This window comes from Cynocephalus volans, chromosome 1 (assembly GCF_027409185.1).
Source record: "Cynocephalus volans isolate mCynVol1 chromosome 1, mCynVol1.pri, whole genome shotgun sequence".
In the NCBI taxonomy this organism is placed as follows: domain Eukaryota; kingdom Metazoa; phylum Chordata; class Mammalia; order Dermoptera; family Cynocephalidae; genus Cynocephalus; species Cynocephalus volans.
This window is the reverse complement of record NC_084460.1, coordinates 17927922-17946844: the sequence shown is the minus strand read 5'-3', so window position 1 is coordinate 17946844 and position 18923 is coordinate 17927922. Positions and strand designations below refer to the sequence as shown.

The window sequence follows — 18923 nt, the reverse complement described above, 5'->3', positions numbered from 1 at the left end:
ACCTTGGGAGTTGCCATGGGGGAAGGATTTTAACCCCTCAACATTTTTTTAGCGCATCACCATATGTACTGGAAAATTATGGATAAGTACCTGCCATTTGCCATAAAGTACCTTCTTGACTTCCAAGTTGGACTGTGAAAAAATGGCAAGATGGTAAGTTGCTTTGTGAACCAACTCCTTCCTCCCCACTCTCACCCCATTCAAACTGAAACAATAATGTTTTAATCACAGTTCTTTACTCTGGAAAGACCCTTTCACAATGCCATTAAAAAACCCAAGGCATTAAAATATGAGCAAATAAAAATCACCTTGAACAAGTAGCTCCTTTGGAGCTCTTGGGAATAGCAGGATTAAGGGGCAGACTGTAATTATCATTACTCATCCCACTGATGTCGGTCCCTAATGGAAAGACGGATGAGCGGGGAGATTCTCTGACTCAGCACATAATAAGCTTTTTCTTTCATTCTCAATTTGGGTCTTGGAGATTCTGGTTGACATTTCAGAAAGAAAGATACAGTTTCTGTCTAGTTCCATTTTCATTCTCTGACCTGAAGTCCTTCCAACTAAAACGATTTCATCCTTAAAAAATAAAAATTGGGATAAACATGCGAAAGGGGAAATGATGTGGTGGCAGAAATGAGAAACAGGAAAACTGATCTATTTAATATACTTTCTTTAAAAATAGAAATTCAAGGGTTCAAAATGCACTTTTAAAAATTACTTTCTAATGTACAAAAATTAAAATGTGTTCTTGTATTGGATGAAGATTAAAGAGAGATAAAATTGATGCCTAGAGGTCTACACATTTTTCACTAAGTTTTGGATGCTTAGTATTCAAGTTTCTTTTTCCCACCCTCTATCTTCTAAATATTGCTCTTTGGCACCCAGGGTAACAAATGATGCTCGAGAAAATGAAATGGATGAAAACCTGGAGCAGGTGAGCGGTATCATTGGGAACCTCCGTCATATGGCCCTGGATATGGGTAATGAGATAGATACACAGAATCGCCAGATCGACAGGATCATGGAGAAGGTGAGCACATAGCAGTTAGCAAGTTGCTACTGCTTGTCAGGTCTTCTGAAATAACTAACAGGACACGTGAAGGGCATCACAAGACCCTCAACCATGATATTGGATTCAGGCACAATAATCAACGTAGCTGATACTCCAGGATAGCTGGAAATTTCCCTCTTGATTTTTCAAGACAGAAGCATAGGATTTAACAACAGAACTGGGGAAAAGATAAGAATTTCATTTATCAAGTATTTCTCAAAGGCTCCTCAATGCTAGGTATTGTACTATAGGCGCTGAGAAGGACACCATTTGTACTGCCAAGAAATTCATAGCCTATGGAAGGCGGTGAGCCTCCAGATGAATTTACTACCTCACAAAATATAATTCACTAAGAGATCCACAGATAAAATGCTAAACAGGGTTAGATAAGGAAAGATTTTAAGGGGTAGGGATTGGGAAAATCTCAGAACAAGTTGAATTTGAGTTAATTATTGACAGATAGTTAGGAGTTTGTCAAGTGAAGATGGTGAAGGACTAGAATCAGGAAATAGGGTAAAGAATAGTCAGTTTAGCCAGAAGCTGAGTATGAGCTTTGTTTTTATAAATGCCAAAGCTTTAGCGATAGTTCAAAAAGCCCCAGGTTCCATTCCCAGCCCAACAGTTTACATCCCTGGATTTCAAAATAGGGAACTTATATCTGATGAAATTGAGTTCACACAGGACACCAGCTCTGGCTCTAAGATACCCAGTGTTAACAAGGCCTATAAGGAAGACTGAACAGCGTAGAATGGTGAGGGGTGGGTTTGGGGGCTTAAAATAAGAAGAGAACAAAAAGGGACCCTGCAAAGTTTCTATAAAGAGATTTAGGGCACCAAAATCTGACATTCTACATCTTACAAACCTGACATAATGTCTATTTATTTGTGTTTCACCCTTTCTCCAATCAATAGGGTCTTGAATATTGATTACTACCTTTTAAAATGTCCACATGCCAGAAGGGAGAAATAGAGGCATTATAGGTTTCATGGTAATTGTACATCTATAATCTACTCTATTTGGCTAATCTTATGTTGCCTGTTTATTGCATTGAAGTTCTTAGTCTTAGATCCCGAATTTCTTTATAACGATTCATTTCACTTCGGTGAGCAGAGAAAGACACTTTTGAGATTTCTTAAATCAGAAGGCTAAATAGTAGTTTCTTTGTACCCAAGTGGCCTCCAGAGACTCGAAAAAGGAATGAGTAGACACAAAGGGAATGCTTTACCCTATCATGTTGTATGTACTCCGTATTAAAACTGATCACATAATATTTTGCCTGATCAATATCGAGCTACGCAAATGTCGGTGCTGGTTGGCAAACTGCTTGTGCTTTGCTTACTTTTGCAAGTTATGATATGCTTATCATTAGTAAGAAGCCTTTGATATGATAAAGCTTTTAAAGCTGTGCAAGTCAATGGATTTTAGAATAACATTGAGAGTTTCAAAAAGCACTGGAGCCCAAACAGCCTAACCTAACCCATTATGGCCCAGAAAAATGAACTAAGAAATAATTGCTGAGCTGCCCTCCAACAGGAAAATGATTTGAAAAAACAGGAAGTATTCATCTTCTATTAATGGGCCCAATTTACTCTTAGAGGCCGTAGATAATGCATAAAAACCAATTAGGTTTCCAGAAGGAGAGGTTTTACTAGTAGAGAGGTCAAACTCTTATTGACAAAATTGGACTTTAGCAAGAAAAAGTGTTCCTGGAAAGGCAAGTGGCATCTTGACTCTGCTGCTTTGCATTTCCAGTTCCCATCTTTAGGGAGAACCTTTTATTCTAGGCCTAGTGTACTACAAGGACAGAGACATGCAGCTATAAGGTTTAATCAGGGCCGACCCGTGGCGCAGTCGGGAGAGTGCGGGCGCTGGGAGCGCAGCGGTGCTCCCGCCGCGGGGGGTTCGGATCCTATATAAGGATGGCCGGTGCGCTCAGTGAGCGCGGTGTGGCCAGTCACAAAAATGACCAAAAAAAAAAAAAAAAGCCAGGCAAATGAATGGGAAATAGTCATTCCAGTGGGTTTGATTCCTTGAGTGCTAAATTATTTAAGGAGTGGGGGAGGGGTCTAATTGCCTTTGAATAATTAGTTCATTCCAGTCAACACTTTAAATAGACCCTCTTCCTTTTTTTTTTTTCTTCCTCAAAATCACAACTTGGACATAATTTAGATGGAACCATTTCAACACAGCATTGCCCCAAATGATCATGTTACACAATTATTGGTAGACTTTCACCTTCTCAGGGAAGTTCTCATTTCTGATAACAGGAAACAGTGTGCAAAAATCTCCTGCATATCTAAGATTTAATTAAAATCACACTGTAGGCCTGAGGAGAGTCTTGTGCTATTTCTCTCTCATTCTCTCGTGACCTCCACAACAATCTGTACTGAGCTTTGTCAGTCATGATCTGTCATCAGGTAGATTGATCGTGAAGTTTTAGGAGTCCAAAACAATGAGATTTTCAATACATCCCCATGGACTGTCAAGAAATTACTTTGTCTATTTAAAAACCTCCTTTTCTGCTTATGGGCATATACAATCTTCTACGGTTAAAAACATAGTTTCTTCTAGAAAACTAAATTGGAGGTAAGTTTTCATCAGATGTTTTATGGGAACTGTTGCTAAGGAAATGACCTAGTGATATTCAGACTGTGATTTAAAGTTTTCAGTGGTGAGTAGCATCGGCGTCGGTGGCAGCCACTGAGGCACAGGGCACAGCCCCACGGGTGGCCGCGCCAGGTGGGCTATAGCGAGGCAGGCCGGGCGCTCCTCCAGGCTGCCAGCCCTGGGGGGCTGCGGAGCCAGCCCAGTGGCTCCTGCAATGGCATTGGAAGAGGAGGCTGCGGCAGGAGGTAAAATGAGGTCCTTCAGAGAGTCTTACAGTCAAACCAAAAGCAGAGGAGAGATAAGACGAATAACCTAATTGAAGAACTATCTGCAGTGACCCCTCAGTGCAATCCCATGGCACCTAAACTGGACAAACTTAGTTTTAACAATGGCTGTTCAACACTTGAAATCTTAAAAAAGCATGACAAATTCTTAAGTGGGGGATAATTATAGACCTTCATTTATTCAGGATAATGAGCTCAGGCACTTAATCCTTAAGACTGCAGAAGGCTTCCTATTTGTGGTTGGATGTGAACGAGGAAAAATTCTCTTTATTTCTAAATCAGTCTCCAAAGTAATTATGATCAAGTATCCAAAACTGGGGATATTTTTCACAGTGTTTAATTTTTTTGAACAAATACATATTTTGAAGCTCTTTTTCTGAACCCTTTCTTCCCATTAGGATGTGGGATTAGGTTTTGCTAAGTTAGAACTCCAAGGGAGATGGAAAGGTAAATAGAAAGAGAATGGATTTTTATTACTGACATTAGTTCACTTCTTGACCTTCAGCATGTTACTTTTACTGACCCTCAGCTTTCTCCTATGTAAAAACTGGAAATAATAATTACACTTGTCCCTCAAAGTGTAAAGACTAAATAAGGTATCACATTTGAAGGTGTCTGAAAAGGGTTAGTTGCCCTTCTCTATTCCCTCCAAAAGACATTATTATTTATTATTGAGTTATAGGCATTGCATGACAACTTTTGATCTAATCTCTGGCAATAAACTCTGAAATACACCTTTTGTTTAACTAGCTTGAGAATTACTTTACTCCCTCATTGTCGAAGACTGTTTAATTTAAACAAGCTACTCAAGAACTACACAACTGAAACTAATCCAACAGAGTGAATACACTAACACCTGTGTTCTCATTTAAACTAGAAATCAGATAGACCACAGCTTTGATCTTGAATAATTCTCATTAGTGCCAGCCTACTTGCAAGTTTGGCATTCATAGATAATGAGTTACACGACAGAAAAAGAGGCCCTGCCCCCACTGCCCACATCCAAGCCAGCAACGGAGCCAGCCCAATGCCCGGGGGTCCTGAGAGATGGGGCCGTGGGCTTCAGTCCTCTCCCTCCCACAACCAAATCTTAGGATGGGCTAATTAACCACGCGTGTTTCTTTGGGATGTGTGACTTATCTGCTCATGTTCTTCACCAAGTTTCTGCTTAGGTTTTTCTAATTCGTTTTTAAGAGTTCTTTTCACAAGAAGGATGTTAATCTTTGTGTGTTCAAAAAAAAAAAAAAAAAGAGTAGAATAATGGTTACTAGAGGCTGGGAGGGGTGGGGGAGGCGGGAAGACTTGGGGTGAACTAGTGGGGACAAAACTATGCATCTACCCTAAAAGAATCATTGTGCAGGATATGCATGTATTGAAACAGCATACTCACTATACACCGCAAAAACAAATACAAATAAAATTTAATTTAAAATATACATAAAAAAATTAAGTTGTCAATAGTATACGTTAAGCACACATTGAAATACAGTGAGGCTGACACTTCAGCAGCCCTCAGATTCTTCTATCAATGAGAAAACACAATGTTTGAGAACTAAGACTTTGAGTTCCAACAGGATTTTGCCACGCGCCGCTCTGTGACCTGGTTGCCACATCTAAAATATAATAAAAGAACAGTTCACACCTAGGATCGAACAGGTTTCTGTGTGGGACAGTGAGTATCCACTTCTGGAAGCTTGACCTGGGGCCTAAAAGCTACCTGCCAGGTCTGAAGTGGAGGAGAGTCCCAGAGTGTCCAGAAGGGTGGGCGGAAATCCTTCCAATCTCCTCCCGGCTCTCTGGTGGTCATCCTGGCTTTCTCACAAGGGCAAATCATGTAGCCAGGAAGTTGAGGTTTCTCTAAATAGAAATATGAAAACTGGGATGGGATAGCCTCCATAAATAAAGTTCTAAAGCATATAAATAGAGTGAACACAGAGGCATTTTCAAATTCCAAGATGATGTCTAAAAAAAGATTCTCTCGGGATTTTTTCCTAAAAGGTGCTATACCTTGTACATAATATATAGTAAAGATGCAGTACCTTTTGTGTCAGATATTGTATGGGCTGGAATTTTAATATGTTTCAGAAAGAATTTAGGTGGAAATCACAGGTGCTCATTGAACACAGGTCTGTTCCAGCTCCTCCCAAATCCTTTGAGGATATCACAAAGAGTAACCCCACGCTCTAGTTCAAATACCCCTTTGTGCCACCATGTGAAGGCTTAGCCATACTTTCTTGTACAAGAAATTTAACAACATTTGCCTTCAGAAATACCATCTATTTTTAAGTGGATTATTTTTCTTATTTGAGCTTTCCTCAGAGTTCAGTCTGGAAACACCATAATTCAATCTACGGTAACATTTCACATTGGTCTGAGCCTGCAATTTTCCTTTGCACTAATGTGTCATTATTCTTGATACAATTTGTAGCTGGAAAGGGAGGATTTAAAAGCCAAGGAAAATTGGAAGGTTATCCATTTTCCCAAGGAGGAACCTAAGGTCAAAAATATGAGTCTATAGTGCAAAACAATCAAGTAAAATCAATGCTCTGTCTTACAGTGTAAATACTTGTTTTGAAAGCAACTCTCAATTATCCAAACAGATAGCAGAGAACCATTGCCGCATGATTCAGAGTTATGAATAATCGAGACATATGTTTATTTTAACTTTGCAAATTTCTATTTGAATATGGATAACTCTAATATTCTGGAAATTCACAATTCAAACTGAATAAAGACTCAACTCGGAAGAGACTAGAGAGCACCAAGCACAGTAGTAGGTGCAGAGTTGGTAATCGTTGTATAATACTACTGGTCGATAGAAAAACAGTTCAGTTTCCCTGCACTGCCTGGCAGCTTTCTCCTCCTCTTGCCAGGCTGAGATGGACAGGCAACTTCACCATTCAAGTTAGGACAGAATGACAGCCTGAACAGAATTGTCGTCTTCACCTCTACTTGCTGACTCGTCATTCTAAGTGTGCTGGCAATAATTCATTTTCTGGGGTTTAAAGGTCTCTCCTGGGCTGGCCGATTAGCTCAGTTGGTTAGAATTTAGTATTAACCAAAGTCAAGGGTTTGGATCACTGTACAGACCAGCTGCCAAACAACAACAACAAAAAAATCTATCCTCGTAGTGGCACTGGGTTTCGTGCTACATGCACATACAGCAAAATGTAACCCAAGGAACGATAATATCAATCAAGAGACTAAAGTGAGCAAGCTACAAAATTACAGTAAACAGGTCCCTGTTAATGGCAAGCCAGTTATGAAACTCATAGAGGTGAGTCTTTAAAAATGAGGCTTAAATACTATTAAGCATCCCAAAAGCAAGCCAAGTTTTCAACCAATGACAATAACTGCAAGATAAGATATACTGAGCACTTAATTTTGCAAAACATTATTCTAAGCACATTATGTATAAACTCATTCAATCCTCACAGCAAACTTGAATAGTAGAGTGATGAACCGTGTGGACTCTGATTCTGGACAACTTGCATTCTGACTCCGGTTTCCCCACTTATTAGTACTAAGACTTTAGAAAAATTGGCCAAATTCTATCTGCCTGGTTTCCTCACCTGGAAAAAGGAGCTAATAATAGTATACACCAGAAAGCTGATGTTGTTAATCTTGAGGTTGTCAAAGTTGAATGAGTAAAACATAGTAGATGCTCATGCTCATTAGCAGTATTCTTTATTACTCCCAGGTTGTAGACAAGAAAGCTGAGGCCCTGAGATGTAAAGGAATTTGCTCAAAGTGACACTATTAATAAGTTAGCTACGATTTGACTCCAACTGTGCACGTGTGGTTTCTCAGCTCAGTCCAACAGATGTGAATGCCTGCCATAGAAGTCATGGAGTGTCATTCCAGGATAGAAAGATAAATGATACAACCATCCTCTAAAAGATGCTCTCTGCTGGGGAAAACAGTTAAAAACTAAAATCAGGTGTCTATGGGATGGTCAATTCTGACTAGGGAAGTTTCAAGATGGTTTGACGCAAGAGGAAGCATTTGAACAGAACGAAAAGAACAAATGGAATTTCAAGGGGTAACGAATTCTGTTTTCCTTCCACTTTTTCTAGGCTGATTCCAACAAAACCAGAATTGATGAGGCTAACCAACGTGCAACAAAGATGCTGGGAAGTGGTTAAACGTGTTCAGCTCCGTTCTCTTCCGAATGCTGTTGGGCAAGATAGCTCCTTCACACTTTTCTCCTGGTATTACCTAGTAGGTCTGCTCACACACACACATCAGTCCATCCCTATCGTGAATGTTGTTCTTTGTTACCTGTCAGCTTCCTGACAATACTGTGTGTCTTTTGTTCTCTCTGGGTCTCTTTCTTTCCAAAGGTTGTACATAGTGGTCATTTGGTGGCTCTAACTCCCTACGTAAGATGTCTTGGGTTTTATTTTTCTTTCTCTCCTCAGTGGCATTTGCTGAATGAAAACAGTTTAGGAATGCTCAGTGTGCTGTTGATTCTTTCAATACACAGTATTGTTCTTGTAAAACTGTGACATTCCACAGAGCTACTGCCACAGTCCTTTCTTTGGATGTCAGGCTCTGAATCTCTCAAAATGTGCTGTTCTTTGGTTCCTCATGGCTGTTATCTGTCTTTATGATTTTGTGATTAGACAATGTGGAATTCCATAACAGGCATTGCACTAAAAGTGATGTGATTTATGCATTTATGCATGAGAACTAAATAGATTTTTAGATTCCTACTTAAACAAAAACTTTCCATGACAGTAGCATACTGATGAGAAAACACACACACACACAACAACAACAGCAAAACAACAAAACAACAACAAAGCATGCTCAGTATTGAGACACTGTCAAGATTAAGTTATACCAGCAAAACCACAATAGTGTCACTTTCTTTCTGTCAATATATAGACTTATTAATCATAATCATCCTTTTTTTAAAAAAAGAATTTTAAAAAAAGATGGATTTGACACACTCACCATTTAATCATTTCCAGCAAAATATATGTTTGGCTGAAACTTTGTCAAATGGATGTAATATATGGTTTGTTTGCTGCTTTTGAAGGCTATGTTTTGGAGAAAGCAATCTTGCTGTGAAACAGTGTGGAGATGTAAATTTTGTAAGGCTGACTCTTACTAATCACCATTTCCCCTGTGGTTTGTTATCAGTACAATTCTTTGTTGCTTAATCTAGAGCTATGCACACCAAATTGCTGAGATGTTTAGTAGCTGATAAAGAAACCTTTAAAAAATAATAATATAAATGAATGAAATATAGATAAACTGTGAGATAAATATCAACAGCATGTAATATTAAATTCCTCTTGTCTCCTCTGTTGGTTTGTGAAGTGATTGACATTTTGTAGCTAGTTTAAAATTATTAAAAATGATAGACCCGACAGATCTGCTTCAGTTTTTTTCATGAACCCGTCTAATTTTGCACTCTCTCAAGAAGAGGAAGCCTGGCTGCTCTGTCCCATTGCTCCTAAGAAACCAGCTCTGTGTGCCAAGGACACTGTATTGAAAAACCAAGATGTCCCTTTTAAATAATCCCAATGGCACTTGACAACCTGGCTTGATTTTCATAATCTGTTCTAGAAATACTTGTGTGTGAATTCAGTGTTGGCTGTGGGAGAAAATGTAGTTTTCCAGCAGACATAGAATAAAAATCCATGGGAAAACAAAATCTGTGGTACTCAGACTTGGCCCCACATGGTGAATGGTATATCAGGTGTCAATCAACTCTTGCCTTCCTTACTCTCTCCAAAATCCGCAGCAGCCAAAACTAAACCCTCCACTACCATACACTACTATTGCCCTCACTTTTTACATCTTGATTGACGTACCATGAAATTCACTCATTTAAGTATGTAATTCAGTGGTTTTTTTAGTTTATTCACAGAGTTGGGCAATCTGATTTTTGAACATCTTTGTCACCAACCCCCTCAAAGAAAGCCATACCTGTTAGCAGTCATTCCCATATCACAGCTCCCAGTTGTAGGCAATGACGAGTTTACTACTTTACTAGTCCTCTCTATAGATTTGCCTATTCAGAACATTTCATATAAATGGACTCATGGAATGTGCGGTCTTTCGTGATGGGCTCCTTATACCTAGCACAGTGTTTTCAAGGTTCATCCATGTCGTAGCAGGTGTTGGTACTTCATTCCTTTTTATGGCCAAATAATATTTCGTTCTGGATATAGCATATTTTGTTTATCCATTCATCAGTTTATGGACATTTGGATGGTTTCCACGTTTTGACTGTTATGAATAATGCTGTACGAACATTCATGTACAAGGTTTTGTGTGGACACGTGTTTTTAATTCCCTGGACTCCACACTTTTACCATCATCACTGACTCCGCCACTGCAACCAGCACCAAAGCCTCCACCACCGTCACCTCCACCACTGTCACCTCCACCTGCACTTCTTCCACCTCCAATACCATCTGACTACCTCAACTACCACCACCTCACACTTCCCACTGCCTCTAACTCTTCTCTACCATCTTAACTAGCACCTCCACCACGTCTACCTTTATTACCACTGCCATTACAATCCCCATCATTACCTCTGTTACCACCACCGCCACCACTCCTGTGACCACCACCACCTCCTCCACCACCTTTGCCAACATCACTCCCATCACCTCTGTTACCTCTCTAAGACCCCCTGGTAGCAATGCAGATGAATTTGTCCTGGTTGCCTCGGTTGGTTTTCAGATAATTTCACCTATGATAACATCTCTGGAGGTTTGGTGAGAGCAGTTAAGAAGCAAGAGCAGTGATGACAAACTCCTCATATGCGATCAGCTTGCAGTTCTTTAACTCTTCCCAGGCCTGAGAACGGGTTCTGTACGTACCCAGATTCTCACGGAAGCTATTTTAAGGAACAGCAGTAACAATACATTTATTCCGTAAAATTAAGGTAGTAGAGATGATGCTGAAAACAGAGAAAGCGAATAAATATACTGCTTATGTCAAAGCTGCCAATGGGTCAACATATGGGCCAGCTTTGAAAATTCTGCTCCAAACTCCATCTGTTCTCAGCTAGATGAGTGAGTGTGTTTCCACATTGTTTTAGTAATTAAAACCCTACACTGGATACATGAAAAGTAAGATATGGGCATATTTGTTTTGAGGCCTATCACATAATTCTTTCTGAAGCACGTTTCCTTTGATGATTGAATTTGTCCAGTCTCGGCTCTTTTTTTTTTTTTTCTTTCCATTTCACTGTGGTAAAACATGTATAAGGATTGCCATTTTAAGTATTTTTAAACATACAATTCTGTGGAATTAATTACATTCACAATGCTGTGTAACTCTGCTACCTCTATCTATTTCCAGAACTTTTTTGTCATCCTAAACACAGACTCTATAGCCAGTAAGCAATAACTCCTCATTATTCCTCCCCCCAGTTTCTGGTAACCTTTAATCTACTTCTGTCTCTAAAACTTTTTTCTTTTTAGTTTTTTTTTTCTTCATTGACCCATCATAATTGTATATATTTATGAAGTACAGTATGATATTTGGGTTCATTTATACAGTGTGCAGTGACCATATCAGGGTGTTTAGCATCTCCATCGCCTCAAACATTTGTCACCTCTTTGTGTTGGGAACTTTCAGCATCCTCTCAACTAGCTGCTTGAAGTTGTACAGTAATTTGTTGTTGACTGTAGTCTCTCTGTATTGCTGCAGCACACTAGATCTTATTCTTCCTGTCTCTCTACAATTTTGTATCCATTAACCATCGTCTTCTCATACCCCGTCCTTTCTCCCGTTAGTAGTCTCTAGTAACCACAGATCTACTCTCTACTTCTATGAGATCAACTATTTTAGCTTCCACATGAGAGTGAGCACCCTTGGCTCCTATGAAGTCAGGTCCTTTTGGCTAAAGGGAGAGACGTATTCCCGTGGGATGAATCAGCTCTGGGTAACGCGCCAACTCAGGAAGAAACTACATTAGAAATGTCATGACTGGGGCAATGCGGAATACTGTAAAGGCTGAGTCTTCTGCCTCCCTCATACATAGCACTGGCAAAAGCACACTTCTGCAAAAGACTAGAAGGTGAAGGGTGGCCCTGGATCCTAATAACAGAGTCCTTTCCTCTTGATTGTCTTTCCATCTCTAGCTTCTGTTATCCTTCCTGCACCTCCTCCCCCAACATCTGCTCTCACCAACTTTCCCCAATATCTGTGTCACAGAGTCATCCACAAATTAGTGACTGTACTGGAAATTAAGAGGAAAAGAATAAAATCCATTTTTTGTGATCATCTAGCATATGCCAGGTACAGTGTTAAGCACCTCATTTACGTTAACTCATTAAACCCTCTTAAAAACTCAGTAAAAATGGTGTTATTAGCCCCATTTTGCAGATGAAGAAATTGGTAGTTTATTTGAACACATCTGTCAGCTAATAAGTGATACAGGCATGATTCTAACCAGGTATGTATGACTCCAAAGTTATAGGAGAGGTCTGAAAGATACATTCCAGGAATGTGCCTCTCAGTTCCGCCAGCCAGGAAACTCCAAGAGGCATTCAGCTCCACAAGGAATAGCAGAAACAGCTTCACTACAGTGTGTAGCAGGTCTTGGTGAGCCCACCTTTCATTCATTCATTCATTCATTCATTCATTCAAGAAATACTTATTGAGCTTCTGTTATATGCCAGGCCCTGTTCTGAGTATTGGGAATACAACAGGAGGGGAAACAAACAAAAAAAAAACAGAGGAAATTCCCTGCATTAATTGAATTTACACTCAAGCATGGGGGAGGGAGATAGATAAACAAACAAGTAAAACATAAAGTTTATCAGATGGAAAGTGTCATAGTGAAATGAAAACAGTGAAGCAGTCAAGGCAGGAGGGAGCACAGGAGGTAGGAGACAGGGTGTGTCTCAGTCCATCTGTGCTATTGTTATACAAAATACCATAGACTGGGTAATTTACAAATAATAGAAACTTATTTCTATTTCTGAAAGCTGGGTAGTCCAAGGTCAGGGCACTGGCGGGTTTGTTGTCTGGTGAGGACTGCTGTCTCTGCTTCCAAGATGGTACCTTGTTGCTATGTGCTCATATGGTGGAAGGTGGAAGAGCATAAAAGACCTAAGCACATTCCCTCCTGCCCTTTTTTACAAGGCACTAGTCCATTTCAAAAGGCCCCACCTCTTAATACCACTTCGCTGGAGATTAAGTTTCACCACATGAATTTTGGAGGAGACACATTCAAACTACAGCAGGGTGTTATTATAAAATAGAGTGACTGGGAAAGCTCTTGAAGAATTCAAGGGAATTCTTCAAGGTTTAGAGTAAGTAAAATGGTGTCTGCAGTGAACCCATTTGGAAAGCAAAGCCTTGGGGTGATGAAAGAAACTACCTTTATCTTTTCATTAAGCAATACTGGAATACCTCCTCTGCAACTCAGTACTGGTTTTAAGTATTTCCTGCACTGACCAGGAGAAACTCACAAAATCCTTGGCCAGTGAGCAAGGCAGCAAGTTTAGAGAATGAGATGAACAGGTGCAAGGGACAAACACCACATCATATTTTCTTAGACTAGTAGAAGGTCTTGGCCTCAAGGTCCAAGATTTAGGTCTTCACACAATCCTCAGCTTCAAACAGGTTAGTCGTGTTACCTCTCGTTCTCCATCTAAGTTTCAGAAACTCAAATTCATCTGCTAGAATGTAGGAAGCTTTGTGGAACAAGGAAATTAAGGAAAAGTGTGCCATTAAGACCTTTAGTTACAGTACCTGCAGCTATCTCCTGGATGAGTTGCCAAAGCACCCCAGGTGTCTAACTGCTCTAGGGTACCAGTCACAGGCAGGGTGCCACCAGCTGGGGTTCACCACCCACCGTTATGCAATCCTCAGCTCCTCCAGCCCCTTGCACACACAGTTTCAAGACCATCCTATTCAGGGGGTTTCCTGCCCAGAGTTCATGATCCTATTTCCATGAAGAAATCAGAAAATTCTGGCCCATGATCCTCCTGGAAGACACTGCTGGCACCTGGCCCACATCTCTGCACACCCACCTCTACTCACAAAGGCTGTTTGCAGTGAAGAACCATGCAATTCTCCACCTTGGGGCAGGGCAAGCCAGGGTGCTGAAGTTTTAATGCCCCTGGCAGCAATCTTTGACCAAGATGAATGGAGATGGATGATGGGTAGATACCCCAGCTTCCTTGGCCCCAGGTTGAGATAACCCTGAGGAGTGTGTTCTACTTTGTCTCCCAGAGTCAGCTGAATCAACCCCCAGCTGCTCATGTGATAACTTATCTGATAATTAGCACTTGCTTTATTGGCTACCTTCTCCTCTCTCTGTCTTTCCCACCTTGCTCCTTATGTTTCCTGGAATCTCTTCTCAAATAAACTACTTGCCTGAAATCCTTTTCTCAGGGTCTGCTTCTGGGGGAGTCCTATCTAGGATAACACACTTATGAGATTCATGCCAGCTCCTGAGCATTTCTCCCAAAACACTGCCATAGAGAAATGTGCTGCTTTCCACCTACTTTCCAGCATTCTTTGGATCCATCTTTCTCCATTTAAATGCCCCTTAATATCTACTGCGTGTGTCTAAAAACGGGCACTCCTCAATGTTGAGCAAGGAGCTGCATGCAAAGTAATACCAGCTGTCACCTGAGCCCGCTGCCCTCTGCTGGTGAAATCCAGCCTTTGCTCTCCTGCACCACTGCACCCTCCCCAAAGGAGGGTTGGAGAAATGAAAGTTTATAGTAAAAAGCAACGTGCTGCCTCCCACAGAGTTACAAAGTAAAGGGCAGCGTGGAGGTGCTCCGGAGAGAGAATTCAACCAGGAGCCTTGAGACTTCATTGAGCCTATGTGTGAATAAGCAAGATCGATATGATGATACTTGCCCTACTTATTTCACAGGATGACTCGGAAGATCAACTAGGATAATGTTTTTCAAGATGCCTTGTAAATCGTACATGCCACCAAGATGACGGCTAAAGTGACAGGAAACACAATCAGCAGTATCAGGGACAGAAACAGGCCTCCCTCGTCACTTTTAATTAGAGAATTCACTCATCCCATGTACAAGGGTACTTCAAAAAAATTCATGGAAAAATAGAATTGAAAGATAATACAAATCATTTCATGAACTTTTTGAAATACCTATGATGTGCATCTGATGGACACACTGTACTTCATCTTAGGTTTAAGTGAATTAATTTTTATATCAAAGATGTTTCATGCCTTTGTCAGATCTACCAATAAACTTTCCAAGTAGCTCCATGTTCCTAATCAGAGCAGTTGGTGTGCTAAATTTTTCTCCAACAAAACTCAGTCTCTCTGATCTTTACCCAGAGGTCATAAAAGTCAAGGGTATTACTTTCTCTATTGCATATGTTCAAAAAATAGGAATCATTCCCTAGATGTTATTGTGAGAATCAAATGAGTGGTACATTCTACAGTTCTACCCTAGTATTACCTATCATTATTATTTTTTCCAGTACTATTAATGATAATAAGGGAAACCAGGCAAATGATCCAAAGAAAAATATGGAGGAGACTATGAACCTCTGTTAACAGTTGACTATTGATACGTAACAAACCATGCACCAAAACATAGTGTCTTAAAATGATAAATATTTATTTAGCTCACAGTGCTGCAGTTTGGCATTTTGGGCTGGCAGTTGTTCTGGTCTTGGCTGGGGTCCTCATATGATTGCAGTCAACTCCGGGCATGCTGGGCAGCTCGGTTTCTGGGAGTTGGCCAGCTATTGGCTGTGGCTCCTTGCCTCTGCTCCATGTGGCCTTTCATTCCCCAGCGGACCAGCCAGGGTTTGTTCTCATGGCAAGGTCAGGAGTCCAAGGAAGAGACTGGAAGCATTCAAGTTTTCTTGAGGCCTCGGCTCCTCACTTCTACCACATTCTATAGGCCAAAGAAATTCACAAGACCAGTCCAAACCCAAGAGATAGGGTAATATACTCCACCTCTAGTTGGGAAAATCTTTAAAGTCTTATTGCAAAGGGTGTGCATACAGAGAGTGGTGAATGATATGACTATCTCTGCAATCAATCTATCACAACCCCAAAGAAGCATATGGAATTATTTTCTGCTCTTTGTCCCTAAAGTCTTATGGAAATGAAAGGTTAGGGTGAACTCTCTGTGTGTCTTACAGGGGGCACATGTGTCTTACGGTGGGCACATACTTCCCCTTCAGTAACATTAAAAAAAAAAATCACAGGGCTCAGAGGGCCAGCAGCCCAATGGCAGATTTGAGAACCATGAGCAAAGTGATTGTAGTGCTGGGGGTGGCTGCTGACAGGATATGGAAGCTGTTGCTAAGACTGACCTTAATCCTGAAGTAAGGAAACTAATCCCTCCTATTCAAAGCTATAGGGTTTCAGCCACCATCGTTAACCCCTAAACACCCAGGACTTGAAAGAAAACATTTTAACATACACAAATAGAACTGGATCCTCAACTAGCGCTTGACAGATACCCTTATTCTGGAAACTTCTGTGGGTTTTTTTTTCCTCCCATCTTTTATTTGTTGCTATTTTGTGGAAATTTACACTGAAATTAGGCAGGAGGAGGCTTTCTTTTATTTTCCTTTCCTCTTGATCTTTTCTGTACAAAAATATACTGTTCTCTTTGCTAAGGGGACAAAAAAGACTGATTACTCAGGGATGAAAAAGAAATTATGTGTGTCAGAGACAGCTTAAGTATACACGAGATATATCCTGGGTGTCTGGGGGTGTGGGGGCGTGGGAGGTGACTGCTGTCTTCTGAGGCAATGTCTTCCTGCTTTAAAGGAACCGTGACAACCGCCAGTTTAAGAACCATAAGGCAAGTGAAAATGGTTTGTGTCTTTAAACTTTCAGAGGTTGTGGAGATAGAAAGCCCTGGGGACCTAAATCTGTACTCTCATTTGTTATTGAAGGCAAAACTGCAAACCAGGCCAAATAGATTCTCCAGGGGGCTAGAGCTTTTCATACCACTCCACTAAAAATTAAGTTTGTTTTCCCTGCCTGTTGACTTGACTATGACAATGGCCCAATTGAATCTCTATCCTCTGAATAAATGAAAATAGCTTGCTCAGCACTAAGAATAATAAGCAATTCCTTAGTCAAGACATCCCTTTGGATTATCTCAACATAATTTTATTCCAGAACCATGGTTTCAAACCAGAGAAACTTTGGAGTGCCTTGGAAGTGCTTTTCCCAGGTTAGGGGATGTTGCAGGCTGGTTCCTCAGAAAACAAAGCCTGAGATAGAGGCATCAGTGTAAGCAGCATATCTGGGAGTGTGATTCCAGGGAGCAGAAATGAGGAATGGGAAACTGAAACTGTGAAAAACACTCACTGGAAAGCCAATGCGAAAATGAGTTATGAAGGTAGCCAATGCTACAGGCACTTGGGTGATTGGTCCCATGGGACAGCTGAGAAGCCTATGAAATGCATATCAAGTCCTCAGAATCATCTTCCAGTAGTGCCCACCCCCCCCCCCACCCCCGGCCCTATTCCCCTTTGGTCAAGGACTACCACAGGGCAGGGCATTAACTCCCTTTTCTCCAGGCAGCATGGTGGACAGAAGGCTGGGAATAAATTCTACAGTCTGCCTCCCCTCCCACCATCTGATCTCTTGCACTTCTGATGGCTCTCATATGCTGAACCCCAGCAGAAGCCAGGGGAAGGGAGTCAGGGACAAAGTCCACACAAATTGGCAATTCCAGGACGCACAACAGGGTGAAGGGTGGAGTGTTGGTTTGGAGGGGTGAGCAATGGCATCTAACACACTCCATCCCCACTGGCCTCTTCCTCTGGCCACACCGACTCTACCGAGGCTATTGTGGCTTCAGACAGCAGTCTCACTAAAGGGAGCTCAGGCAAAAGGGGCTTGTAGTGAAGAGTCATACAGAAGAATTGGAATTAGAGTCTTACAGAATAAAGGGATTGTCTCTTCCTCTTGCTCATGGGCTACGTGGTAGTTTCATTTCTGTCTGTCTCATAATATTCTCATTTCTTTTGCTCTCTTGTGTTTGCCACAGGAAATGAACCAAGTTTTCTCCACTCCCCCTTTTCATCTCAACCTTTCAGCTCACTCCTTCATTCTCTAGTTATTTCCCTTATGTTCACAATAGGCAACATCGCAGGTTGCAGAGCAGCCTATATTTGGGTTGGCTGAGCTCAGTCATGTATTCACCCTTGGTCCAATGAATTATTGCCAGAGTTAGGTCATGTAACACAAAACATGGCCACCTAAGCAGCAGGAGCTGTAGGTGGGAAATGGGTGTAATGGATGCACCTATTGATACCTATATAATCATCTTAAATCTCCAGTGTACAAAACATTTCCTTTTTAGTTTAGATGCTCCCCAGAGCCTGTGATATGGACTTGGATTCAGGTAGTTTATTTGGTAGGTGATCCCAGGGATCAGATTTGAGGGATCTGGTAAAGAAGAAAAGCCCATGTAAGTCAATATAAGCGTTTTTGTCAAGGTCACCACTCTGGGCAATGGGGCTCAATTCCATGAGACCTCTGAGAATTTTACAGAATGCCTCTCAGAATTGTTCACCTAAAAGATGGGAGGCAGGAGCACTTATTCATCAGCTCTCATCCCCATGGGTAAAACATTGCTCCCAGAGGTATTTATTCCTCCACACTGCCAAGCTTGAATGCACAGGGCTGAGCAAGCTCTCACCGGTGCCCACAATATTGGAGAAGCCCTGGGGCAGAAAGGAAAACCTAAGGTACGCACTAGAGGCAAGATGCTGCTTGCTTGAAATGAGTCAAAACCTGCACACAACTGTCTACCCATCCATGGCTGAAGTCAGTACTACGGTCAAGAGACCATGGATGGTTCAGAGCAGCAGTTGATAACCACTGCTGTCTTCACTGCCTGACCATTCATTTTCTTGTCTACTCTCTGCGATATATCTCTCATCCCTCTTGACGTTTGATGAAATACTTGCTTAGGTCACTGTGAAACTAACAAACAACAAACAAACAAACAAATAAAATCTTTCAATTC

The 18923-nt window shown here is 41.1% G+C and overlaps 1 protein-coding gene across 2 annotated transcripts in view; it reads left to right on the top strand.

Moving 5' to 3' along the window:
• Positions 1–8090, top strand: part of SNAP25 (synaptosome associated protein 25) — a 29306-nt gene extending 21216 nt beyond the window's left edge. For both annotated transcript variants that reach the window (XM_063110249.1, XM_063110258.1), the window contains exons 6-7: positions 889–1033; positions 8022–8090. In XM_063110249.1, the coding sequence (XP_062966319.1) occupies positions 889–1033; positions 8022–8090 (214 nt within the window). The remainder of the gene's footprint in view (positions 1–888; positions 1034–8021) is intronic.
• Positions 8091–18923: the final 10833 nt, after the last annotated feature.